Genomic DNA, 12808 nt, shown 5'->3' with positions numbered 1-12808 from the left:
CTCGCGCACGGTGTCACAGACCGAAAATTGAACAAAGCTAAATCATTATTCGCGATGACATAGGTCAAAAAGAGACGGCTATCATCCATCTTTATCAGGTCTGTAAACGCGAAGATGGTAGAATTTGGTAGAAGTCTATTTGTTCCATTTAAGTCCATTGCTATTATCAATCTATTACCAATTAAGTGCGCTACACATACAACGTCTCGTCACCGTGAAGTTAACTTAAAGGAATGAAATGTCAAATATTCTCCCATGGAAATCGTATGGTAGCATTCACATACACAATCACCGTCAACTTTGACTTCGGCTTCGAGAGAAGAAACCATCTTCATGCTTGTACGCAGTGGCGTCGACTGTGGGGCGCCGAGGAGGCGGAACGCCCCCGGGTTCACGATTTTAGGGGTGCAGAATGAACCGAATTTATTTGCAGAAATTGGACAAATATGATTTCTGACGAGGGGGTTGGGGGTGCAAATCGACTCTTCCGTCCCGGGTGAGACGCAGACCCTTCCCTGGGTGCAAATGTTTCTACTTTTCTGGCGGAAGAAGGGCGCAAATCAGCTCTTCCGCCCCGGGTGCAAAAGTTTCAATCGACACCACTGCTTGTATGTTACAACGGTTCATCAGGCAGAGTTTATGAAAGAGTTGAGGGATTAAACTTAACTTTGATTAAAGACGAGAGATTATTTTTTAATATAAAATAATTTATTCGTCGTTCACTATTATCAGCCTAAAATTAGATTCCTAACAGAGAACTACATACAAAAGCGTCTAAATAAGAATGCTCTCACATAGCATTGTACACTTTACTCCAGCAGTCGTTCAACATTTGTGCTTTCACTGCATTCATTCGCGACTGAGCTGAAGTCCTTATTTTTTATACAAAAGAACATAATCGAAGTTTGAGTATCACTGGTTAAGTTCTCGCTTGGTTCCGCTGTACACAATAAATATAAATCGGTAATAAATACGGTTTCATCGGTTGGCGTTCTTTTTCTAGACCTTAGAACTTTCCTCTGACCTGGTTGATCCAGTTCATGTAGTGCGATACTTTTACGTACACTCCAGGAACGTTAGCCTTACCGCATCCAATACCCCACGAAACAATACCAACAACCTGCCAACTACCATTTCGATCGCAAACCAGCGGACCACCTCCATCACCTTTGCAAGCATCCTTGCCCTCTTCGCCACCAGCACAGATAAAACCAGGATTTAGCTTGTAGCTGTATCCCAAACGGGTCTGGCGCAGCTGATTCTGGCACTGGTAGTCGTTGATAATTGGAACATCAACTTCTTTAAGAATGTTCTGATATTTGCCGTAGTCTCCGAAGGCATCTTTGCCCCACCCAGTGGTCCAACAACGCTGTCCGGAGAAGTCAGTGTGTTTTTCCGGTAAGCATGCTGGAGAGATGTGAGGCGTATTGGAAAAGTCCACTGGGATATCCATCTTCAGGATCGCGATATCATTCTCGAGCGTTCCGGCGTAGTACTCTGGATGAACCTGTACCGCAACAACATCGCGTTCGATGTAGGGATAAAATTCAACGTCATGGTTTACGTCCCATTCGCCGAGACGAACGCGGAGATCAAATCCGTTGTATCTAGGGTTGACAAAAGAAATAATCAATATAATTTTTTTGGAAAGAATACTAGTAAAGCCTACGTTTTGACACAATGCGCAGCGGTGACGATGTACCGATTATCAATCAGTGTTCCTCCGCAGACGTAAACCGATTCTTTTGGATCTTTCTTGAGAATTGCGACCTGCCACGGGTACTCTCCGAATTCGCTGTCACCATCGACGTACACTGGATTCTTGATGCGACCGTTGATGCCTTGAGCATTGCGAGCGCCACATTTGCCCAAGTTAGCGGGCTGGGGGCGGTATACAGGACGACGGCAGCAGACGTGTCTGGAAGGACACTGCTGTGGACGAGGTCCGTAGTTTGCTTGCCTCTGTGAAGTACAAAACAGACGGTTTTGTATGTGAAATGGAAGATTAAAAATTGGATGTTTTAAAGTTAGTCCTGGTAGCGCTCACCTTTTCAGCTGTGAAAGATTTTTCTTGTACCTCGACCTGTTCGCTTGATGCCGCTTTTGTATCGCCTACAGCAGTTGTTTCCAATTGGTCCGGAACGTTAACGTCGGTGGAACGACGATTTCGGGGAAAGCTAACAATGCTACTACCCTCGGAGTGTCCCGGTGCAGGTGTCGGAATAGTCTGAGTAGGTGGAAGTCTGACATTATTACCACTGCCATGGTAGTTTTGATACTGTCTAGCGTAATCTTCTCTTTGCTGGTTTGGAAAGCTAGGCTTGTTTTGGGGATAAACCGACTGGTAGGCAATGTTTCCCGCTGCGAGTTGGGATTGGTTGAAAGTGACATTGGCGGCTCGGCCCACCTCGTTCGGGTTATAGTCTAGATCTTCATCGGAAGCGGAAGCATCACGGAAGAAAGGAGGACGTGGCCCATACAAATGTGACGGACCATCGGGAATGAATGGAGGGGGTGGTCTGTTTAAGAAGGGACCAGGAGGATGGCTATAGATTGGCGGGCCAGGGTAGATAGGGCCTGGAGGACGATTAAACACAGACCCTGGTGGACCGGGGTAGATAGGACCAGGCCCGTTGAAGACCGGACCAGGCGGTTTAGTGAAAATAAGGTTGGGTCCTACTGGTCCGTTAATAAATGGTGGACCATGCGGTGGTCGATAGATTGGAGGTGGCGGTGGGTATTCCAAATGATTGTGGTAGTGGTCATGCTGATTGAAAACATGCAAAATATTTTGTTTCTTAGCAGCCAGAAGACCACCTACTTTATGAACTATGTTTTCAGTGGGGGTAACGTGTAGATTGACAAGAGGTTTTACAACTTTGTCACCGTATTCGTCCTTGGTAACTTGCAAGGAAAACAGAGGATTTACATTCAACAGTCCAAGATTCAGACCGTTGGCACCGATTGACCCAAAATATGGGTTTCCGGCAGGGTTTGGCCCATACGGATTCAGGGGATATGACGGATACGGGAGACCAAAGGACACTCCAAAGGTAGGAACAACTTTCTTTCCACCACCATCACCGTGATTTCCACCTCCCAACAAACGCTAAAACAACACAAGGAAACAAGACAGTTTTAGACAACGTGTGGTCGTGAGCAATTTGTATTGCGGCCGTTCCTCCAAGGAAGTCGTGAGCGCGCAACAGTCAAGGGCTTAGTCCCATTATTCGATTGTAGTTGTGAGCAAAGCCAAAGCTTATGTCAGGATGTATTGTTTTAGTGTTTAATTGAAGAGTTGGTATCTTTTGGTGGTCTTTGTTTAGGTCTGGTGTCCTTGAAGCCAACAGTTACGACTGGCTCGGATACATACAAAGCGGTGTGGCACAAGAAACATCTTCACGCAGTGCGAGTTATTCCAGGTTATATTGGTTAGGGTGAACAATGTTAGTATGAATTTGAGCGTGGGCCAAATAAGGGTTAAGGATAAAACTTTGAAGTATTGTAGTGGATAATGATTGGAAAACCGAACTTACCGGTTCAATATTGGCTTTGTCATCACTTTTATCGGTCTTACCGCTGGCAGAAGCTTCCCGTTTGGTTACTTTCTTCCCAGTCGCAGTATTACTGGAAGCATCCTTGGCTACATTGACAACAGTCATAGTGCCGTTTCCATCGGTGACCACAACCTGTTCAGAGTCCGCTTGGATGTCACTTTTGAGATTACGTGGATCCAGTGGAAGAATCAGATCATCCCTTCGACCGACAACATCTTGCGCTGGGCATTGTTCGTAAGGTACGCAGACGCAGTCCTCAGCTCGGGAGTTGAAGCCGGATCCTCCATATTGTCCATTCGATCCGAATTGCTCCTGATTGAAATTATTGCTGTACTGTCCATTGTATTGTTGGCTGTATTTGTTGTAATTGCCCAATCCATTATTGTTCAATCCATTTACGTTCAGTTCCTTCTTGTAGAGATTCGGGTTGGATGCATGGAAACCTCCCTGAGTTGATTGGCCGTTGTAGTTGTAGTTACTGCTAGCACTATTGTATTGATTGTTGCTGCTAGGGACGTTGTAGCTAGCGCTTAAACCGTTGTAGTTGGTGTTGCTACCACTGCTGCCACTGCTGCCAGCTGAGTTTGAACCATAAACAATGTTATCTGAGCTTCCGAAGGTGGCTGGACCTTGATTATAAATACCCGAGCTAATTGGTTTTGACTGAGATGCGTAACTTCCAGATTGCCCATAACCATTACTGTTACCTCCTCTCACGTCCTGGTAGTCAAAATCCTTGCCACCGTTGGCACCATATAGCCCATACCCATTGCTATTCGCTCCTTTCAGATCGTGGTAGTCGAAATCCTTGCTGCTGCTAGGGCTGAATCCACCGCTAGATATTCCAGATGTTCCATAAACTCCGGAAGAATACAAACTGTTGCTCGAAGAGCTGCTTCCCCCGACAACCGATCCCGTTAGCACTCCTGTGTTCAACGGGATTGGATTGTTCACGATGACAGTTTTTTCTGCCTTTTCACCCTCAATATGATGATAATGGTGGTGGATGTGCTGTTCAGCAGCTGGCTTAATCACGGTTGGACCACCTCCAATCACTACCTGGCTTGGCTTATTGGGTGTTTCAAACTCATATGGAATGCCCTCGCCGCCATCGTAAATGGGACCTGGAGGCTTCGAAGCATAGGGAGGGAAGGAGCCCGATTGGCTAGAGTAGGAACCAGTGTAAGAAGAGCTAGAGGAGAAGGAATTGGGACCGTTGAACGAAGGTTGTTGTGAGGCGAATCCTACTTTTTGCTGCAGGCGGTTGGGAACAGGCATGGGTTGTGGCGGTCCGTATGGTCCTTGATGAGGTTTATATTGCGGTGGCTTTTGAGAGTAATGCGGACCTGGTCCTGGTGGTGGTGGTGGTCCACGTACCGGGATAGTTGCAATGGGTCGTCCCACTGGTTTCAAAGCCACGGGTTGGGCGTAGATCAGGTTGTTAGGATTCAGATATGGTCGTCTACCATCGATAAGTTCCCCATCACACTGCATGAGTCCCAGAGCGCAAAGCTTTTCCTTGATGATATTTCTAGCTTCGACGTCGTCGGAGTTTTGTAGGGCTTGCTGGACCGAAGGATCACTGTAAACTTCATCGAAACCTTCGAGGCTGCGTCCTTGGCGCCCGCTGTCGAGAATGAAATTCAGTATTTCATCGTCGCCTACTTCGGTGTCATTTTGGGCTGAGTTCTGACGCTTTAGGCGAACCAGATCTCTCAGAAAATTTTCGCCACTGTTTAACCAGTTGAATTCGTCAGCGCTGGTGACCGTTATGGCCAACAGTACCACAATTGCTGTGGTAGCCTTAAGATTCATTCTGCGCCTGAAAGATAGGAAGAGAAACACATTAGATTATTTGGTACATGAAACACATGACCCACTTTTTTGCGATTGTGTATATGCGAACCCCCTATTTAGTCTCGTCGATTATCTCATATTTGTTGTCAAGCCAGTCTTGGTATTATGAAATCTATTCCCGTACCAACCCAGGCATGCCGTTGATGCGGTCATCATGCCATTTATTTTCATTCGATGCCCTTCCATCCACCGCTCGAAAGCGAAATGCTTCAATGGGGCCAAAACAAAGCTGAGAAAAGAGGTAATAACCCCTCCTCGAGCAGCGGACCGTAATATAATTATTTCCACTTGGCCAAGTACTCCAAGCACGGGGATAGGATCCCCCGGCGATCTCGGGCAAAACAGGTTTCGTACCGCAACCCACAAACCTGCACCGATGCAAAACACAAATCAGGAAGCGAGCGTTTGCAAAAAGAAGTCTCTCACTTTTACTTTCGCTGCAAGTTTCCGTGCAAGCCGCATACTTTTCTCGCACCGCGGGAACCTCGTGCGATGCCAACTATAACAATGGCAATTGTTGAGGCGCCATGCAGCTGTCCGTTCATCTCTTGCCCCTCTCTTGCAGTCGTAATGTGATCCCCAAAGTGTGACGAACGATGATTTGTACATTGCTTAAAAAGTTAAATTTTATTCCAGCCATCAGTTACAACGCTAAGACGTAAGAGGAGGTGTCACTAAACTTAACACTTTGTGGTCATCAGCTTTTAGGAAAACGAGAGGCGCCCACAGCACCAGAGTGAGGTAATTTTTACATGTCCGAAAGGAGGCCACATTGCATCATTGATCCGCAAGCAGCAGCAGCAGCAGCAAGACAAAAAGGCGGTCACTTCGCATACACACACACACACACACCGACACGTTTCAACGGTGTAAATAAATGTTACGCGAATACTCGCGAATACGGGGGGTTTCGTTGACCTCCAATGATGGCGCGTAGGATGACTGTGTCAGTCGGAGGAACAGCGTTTTGTTTATTTGAATGTTGTTATTTGTTTTTTTTGTGCTGGATGGTTGTCTCAACGATTTGCTGATTTTGAAGGCCTTTGTACGTCGGCATCTTGGCGAAATGAAATTGAGAGTGGGTTTCTTCAAATGATTGAGAGGAAAAGCTGCCTCAATTCGTAGGTGAAATTGAGTCAGGGGTTGTTATATTTGTTTGGAACCGATCGAATAGGTTGATTTCAATTTACGATTGATTATGATTTATGGCTTCTGTTGATATTTGATTTTATGCTGCTAGATATTTGTAAACTTAATTTAAGTAATTTTGTTCCTTTTCTTCAGAAATATCATTAGTTGCCGATATCATGACAGTGAGGCTACGTTGTTTGATAACTTATATAATGAGACATGTATGTGTCATAGCAATGAATGATTGATCTCACATGTGAAGGAGGATCTGGGATAGTATTTTGTAGGCATCATTCAGGATGGTGATTGCACGGTAGTTCTCACAATCCAGTTTGTTACCTTTTTTATAGATGGGACAGATAAACTCTTCTTTCAATTCCTCCGGTGGTTACTCCGTGTCCCTGATTCTCACTATCAACGGTGCATATACTATAAGTTATGCAGGAAGCTTCGCCCCGAAGCCATCCTTACCAACTGATTCCAATTCTTTTCCAACGTCGTCTCGTCCTCCTGTCTGTGCACTGTTCAGGGGCGCCTTCTTTATTTTTGCATATTACGGCCCGCGGCAAAAAGCTTCTGTGTGAGGAGTTAAGTGCTCCCGTGGTCGAGTGGTTAGCGTCACACCTAACATGCCGGGGGTTCGGGTTCGATTCCCGACTTGCACTGTGGTCACGCGTATTCTAGAGCTTTCCACTCAGAATGCATTCAAGGCGTGTTATTTGGCATAGAAATCACAACTAAGTACTAATAAAAATGACGCAAGTAATACTACGTTGAGAAGGCGAATTCCTCTAGGAACGTTAGTGCCACTTAAGAAGAAGAAGAAGTGAGGAGTTTGGCTTGTTGAAGAACTCCGTGATTCTCGAGATCGATGAAGCAGCTTTACACTCTTTCTCCTCCAGGCGTCGCTTTATTTTCCGAAGTTGATGTTGTTGAAACCGTGCAAGGCGCAAGGAGATCCAGCTTCGTATAGAACCATAGGCTTGTTGGATACACTCGGGAAAGTCTCATAGAGAATCATCCACAACAGATTCACTGTATTCACGGAGAGCGAGCGTGGGTTACCACTAATGTTCTTTGGGTTCCGAAAAGGGAAGTCATCATCGGATGTTATCCGCAGTGTGGTTGAAGAAGCCGAGCAGTCGTTTTGAGAAGGTAAAATAGCGCCAGCTGGGAGTTCATCACTGATTCACTAAACCAAATGAAGGTCCCTAGCTACCTATGTGAATATTTAAGCAGCCAGTCCAGAAGTTCCAGAATTTTTGGTCTACGAGTCATTCATGGGGCGGAGATCGATAATGATCACGGCAGAAATTCCACAAGGCTCCATCCTATGCCCTGAACATTATGTACGATGGTGTGTTAACACTGACGTTGCCCATTGATGCAGACAACATTGGTTTTGCGGACGATGCCGATCTGGCAGTAGTAGACGAAATGGTCGAAAAGTTGAGATGTTAGCGACTGAAGCTATTGACGTATTTGAAAACTGGGTTCATGGACCGAAACTACAAATAGCCCATAAAAAACGGTAGGGATGATAGTGAGTAACTGCAAATCGTTATAGGGGACTGATGTCATTGTCAGATTGCACACTATAACGTCTAAGGGCCTTCTGAAGTACTTGGGCGTCTAAATTAACGATCAACTGGAATTTGGAGCCATGCCGAAGGCAGCGGCGGAAGCTATCAGTATGGTAGTCAGGATCAGGGCTCGGCAAAGTTCAACGGATTACGAAGAAAGTCGCCTTCGTATTAAATTGGGAATGAGTTTTGGCATCTTCCAGCAGTTTCTTCGTCAACATGATTCAAGAGTCATTCGGGCGTTCACTCGACTCGACTATCACATTTCATTCTTCCCCGTCACATGGACTTCAATGTATATTGAAGTGACTTCCCCCAAAATTAATTCGTTTCTCTCTCTCATGTATCACGTATGCATGTATCGATGTTGAGTTCAACGTGGTTTGACAACAACATGGTAGTATACTACAGGTGAGCTAGATTTTTTGTATCGTACACGAAAATTACTCACACATATAAAATAGCGCGCAGTGTTGTATTCAGAAACACTGACAAAATTGGGAATTTTGTAGATAAAACACGTTTCTCTGTATTTTTCTTCACAAAACTGAACTCGGAGACAAAGTGAACTAAAATTTTGTTTAAAATTTAGAATTTGAATGCTATTCACTAATACTAACGCGAGGACCTTTATAGCATACCTGTTAACTGTCCATGTGGTGTGAGTTCACGGTGGGAAACAATGAACTGTTCATTAACCCTTTCCCGTACAACATCGAGTCTCACTCGAGGTGTACTTGCATAACATAGTGCGCTAGAGAGCTAAGAAGAGTAGTGAAATCACTTGGATGTGTGGCGTATAAAATAATACGGGAAGGGGTTAATGGTGTAACTACTTTTTGCATTAGGAATCAAGTTTTCGTTCACTTCATATGGACGTAAATATAAGATTGTGTACGCGGGTAGGATATTCGTGTCAGGGGAGTTGTAGTGTGGATTGAAGTCAGGTTGAATGAATAGACTGATTTGTATTCATTAGTCACGTCAATTAGAATAAGTATTGACTAGAATAATTCATCAGTCATCCTCGCTCTCAACGCTCGTCAATTCATTTTCTAGTCAATTCACTTTCTGTTGATTGCGAATGCCGAAGTAGTAATAGTCGAAGAGAGGCTATTGAGAGGAGAGTCGTTTTTCATTTTTCATCTTCGAAGATTTCGGGCTCTGATCAGGATCGTGCTGAACAATGCAGGGACAGAACAGAAGCGGAAGGCGTCTCCTGACAAGCGTATCGTTGTCGATAATAAGATATGGAGATTTAGTGTTTGTTGCGGCTCTGAACACTCATAGCAACAGAAAATAAATTCAATAAAACTTTCCGAATCAATTAACAACAAGATTGGAATACGACAGCAAAAAGTGACAAACTAGTTTTGAATATTGTCAGTTCCTATTGGCCTCAAAGAAAATACGGTAACATTCCCGGAGACGAATTAATCTTATTTATCTTATTAAAAGAGCGTCAATGTAAATTTTTAGACGTTTTTAACTCAAATCACAATCAATATTTGTTACTTGGAATCGAACACTCAAACAACTATATTTTTGTATGTATTAGGTCGTTGAGGAGGGTCATCTGGTAAATGAGGTTCCGAAAGTATCGAACATTATCGGCAGATAAACACACGCATCACAATTTTTCCTTACCACGTAGGTTTGAAAAGGCTTGAGATGCAAAGATGCCAAGAAATGCCAAGAAAATTCCATCTGGTAACTTTTCTAATACTTTATTTAAAGAGAATTGAAATTGAAATTCATGAGTGATAAACAACGTAATCGTGCTGGAATTTCCGGTTCAATTTTCTTCTATACCAAGAGATTTTTATCATAAGCAAATTATTCAGATTGTTTAGCTAGCTACCACAAATATTATCGAGGCATGGTAATTGTTATATCATTTTTATATTGAAGTGCGAAGTTCCTCATTGTCGTATAACACTCCTATACTCGCACATTGTTCTGTCAGACCGAGAAATCAATAATTCATTAATTTCTCAGAAAATATCAACACTACAACTTTGCGATTCTCTCTAGCTTCGTTATTCGTCGTTCATTCATAGATTCATACATTCAAAAGCAAAATATAAATGTTTGACTTTCGTATAGTTATTCGCTAAATGACCATTATCATATATATACACACACTTTTGAAAGAATTTCACTTGTGGAAGAATTGTAAGCAGTAAACTATAAACTAATCGGTGGCTTATGGTAATTTTTAACAATTACAGTTTCGGGGATATTTTTTTTTATAATGGACAATATCGACAAGAAAACAAGAAAAAGGAAAGGAAGTTCATAGAAATCCTTTTATATCATCTTTTTATGCCCCATCTTAAAAAAAGGCATTAGTTCTTAGTTCACCAAGAATACAGAGACAAAGAATATTAGAAATATGCAAACGTTATATTCCAGAACCTTTATCATCTGGTAATTATCTAGAATGTCGTTATATATTCTTCTTTTCGATACGCAACAACTGCATGAAATGTAAAAAATATGTTTGTTTCGAGCATGCAGTTATGCTATGTTCTGATTCTTACTCCAATGAAACCACAATCGATTATTGCGATTTTATGTTGTTTTATAGCTCTTTATACTTCCATAAATTATATTCAGTTGCTTACTTTTAATTAATAACAGTGGAAAATTCGAATTTCGTTATTTGTGTTGGAGTATCAAAAATTACTCTGTTTTGAGGATGCTGAATTAGATTAGATAACTATTAAAACATAATAAAGATGAAGAAAACATATTTTTTGGAGTTTTTTCATTCAATCATATCTTCTTCTTCAAATAAATGCCAATAAAGACTGAAAAATACACAATGGCAACATTACAGAGAAGTTCAATTTTCGGTCTGTGACACCGTGCGCGAGTATACGTGTTATGATTTTGCACGCGAGTACAGGAGGGTTAAGAAAAAAGGAGAAAGATTATTTCCACCTAAACAGTTGAAAAGTAACTGGTTATATAAAATGGAAAATAGTTTTGTCAACGATTCTACGTGATGTGTGAGTAGATCAACAGTATGCCGTTTAGTAACAAGGAAAAAGCATATTTGAAACATAGTCTTGAATATTAGTAATTCAGTAAACATTTAAACATTCATCTCCGAGAATGTTTAAATGTTTACTGAATTGAACCTTAAGATTTTAAGTCTCCGTACAAGCAAACAAGCAAATATAATTTCCAAATGCTTAGAGTAATCGTGTTATATTATCACACCTCTCTCCAGCACTCAACCCGATGCTATCATTTGAGCCACATACATATACCGATTTGACAAGATAAACCTCACTTTAAAATAAAACATGAATGATACTATTGCATTCAGAAACGCTGAGGAGCGGAAGTAAGCTCTTGTTTCTCATGTAATAATTTCAAGACGAAAAACGAAAAAAAAACTACTCCTTTTTACCAGTTCAACAATGAACAATGAGATTCCCTCTTATAGCGGAAAAATTTCACCTAAGGCGTTAGTCACGGTTTTATTTGTGTGTTTGCACTGCTCCGACCTACGCGGTTTCTCGTTACACAATTTCATTCTCCACAAGCTGTGAAGGATGTGGGGGTGGTGGCCAGACGACGATTGACAAAAAATGTCTCGCCGCAGTTATGCAACGGATGCCATCATCATCGGTGTCCTAGATCGACTTGCTTGATCACCGAAGGAACCACAACGATGCACACTCAGTCACACTCACTCGCTCCACGAAAGGGTAGTCCTTGCGAATTGCATAATGATCGCTGCGCACTATCGTACTCTAAACAGTCTTTCACTTCGTTGTCGATGTCGAGAAACCAAATGACACTAACCTTTTGTTACCGGAGCACTTAGTTTGTGTTGTTAAACGAATGTTATGTAAAGTTGAACCAGCCCCAGATTATTTCACCAATTTTGTTTCACTCTAGGGACACACTAACTTTTGTACTCGAACAGTTCGTTTTTCACAATACTTAAGCCAATTGCTGTTCGATGCACATCTCACTCGATACTGACGTTCCATTTCACCCAACAGACTATTTTATAGAATCCCACCGCCTGCAACGAAACTCCGGTTTGGCGGCAAACGAATTTCCATACCCCCCTTTTCGGAGACGGAGCTGCTGGGTCTGCTGGGAGAGAAAGACTCATAGTCTCCAAAGGTGTTGCTGCGTTGCTGCGAGCATTGGCCACGAACACTGTGAACGGATTCACGCTAGACGAACGCGGGAAGAACCATGTGCTGCCGAGAGGGTCTGGGACAACGGAGATGGGGCAAATTGGGTTTGTTTGTTTGTTGTCTTTCTTCCTCCCCCTTGCAGATGCGTGTATGTCTTTTGGCGCTGACGCCGATTGCGCATCCAAGGTGTAGATTGTTCGAGGCACAGAAACAAAATTGGGATATTTGTAAAACATTTCACGGTGAGATACCAATATTCCGAAGGTTAATTCAGTATGATTCACTTAGATTATCAATTCAACTTGTATTACATCTAGTTCAATCGACCTTCAGAATACACAACAAAATATTTGAAATATCATGAACGCACGCATATTGGTTTGAATTCTTTCATATATTTTTTTTTGTATTCGAAACAGTCTCCCTCAACAACTTTTTTACATCGCTATTCAGGATGAAAAGTTCTTCTTTTACGAAAAATAAAGAGTTTTTCTTCTCATAGTCAAATACATTG

At 42.6% G+C, this 12808-nt stretch overlaps 1 protein-coding gene across 3 annotated transcripts; it reads right to left on the bottom strand.

Annotated features, from left to right (window-relative positions):
* Positions 1 to 686: 686 nt before the first annotated feature.
* Positions 687 to 12116, bottom strand: LOC129770626 (uncharacterized). Of its 3 annotated transcripts, none has more exons than XM_055773582.1 (5): positions 11948 to 12116; positions 3537 to 5379; positions 2048 to 3109; positions 1670 to 1962; positions 687 to 1607 (listed from the first exon to the last, which is right to left on the bottom strand). In XM_055773582.1, the coding sequence occupies exons 2-5, from the start codon at positions 5370 to 5372 to the stop codon at positions 1007 to 1009; spliced, it is 3792 nt and encodes a 1263-aa protein (XP_055629557.1). In that variant the 5' UTR covers positions 5373 to 5379; positions 11948 to 12116; the 3' UTR covers positions 687 to 1006. The 3 variants fall into 3 exon arrangements, with proteins under 3 accessions (XP_055629557.1, XP_055629558.1, XP_055629559.1); XM_055773583.1 differs by having other exon boundaries at positions 2048 to 2227; XM_055773584.1 differs by lacking the exon at positions 2048 to 3109.
* Positions 12117 to 12808: the final 692 nt, after the last annotated feature.

Source organism: Toxorhynchites rutilus, chromosome 2 (genome assembly GCF_029784135.1).
Source record: "Toxorhynchites rutilus septentrionalis strain SRP chromosome 2, ASM2978413v1, whole genome shotgun sequence".
Lineage (NCBI taxonomy): Eukaryota > Metazoa > Arthropoda > Insecta > Diptera > Culicidae > Toxorhynchites > Toxorhynchites rutilus.
Note: the sequence above shows the minus strand (reverse complement) of the source record. Positions and strands in the feature narration are given on the sequence as shown.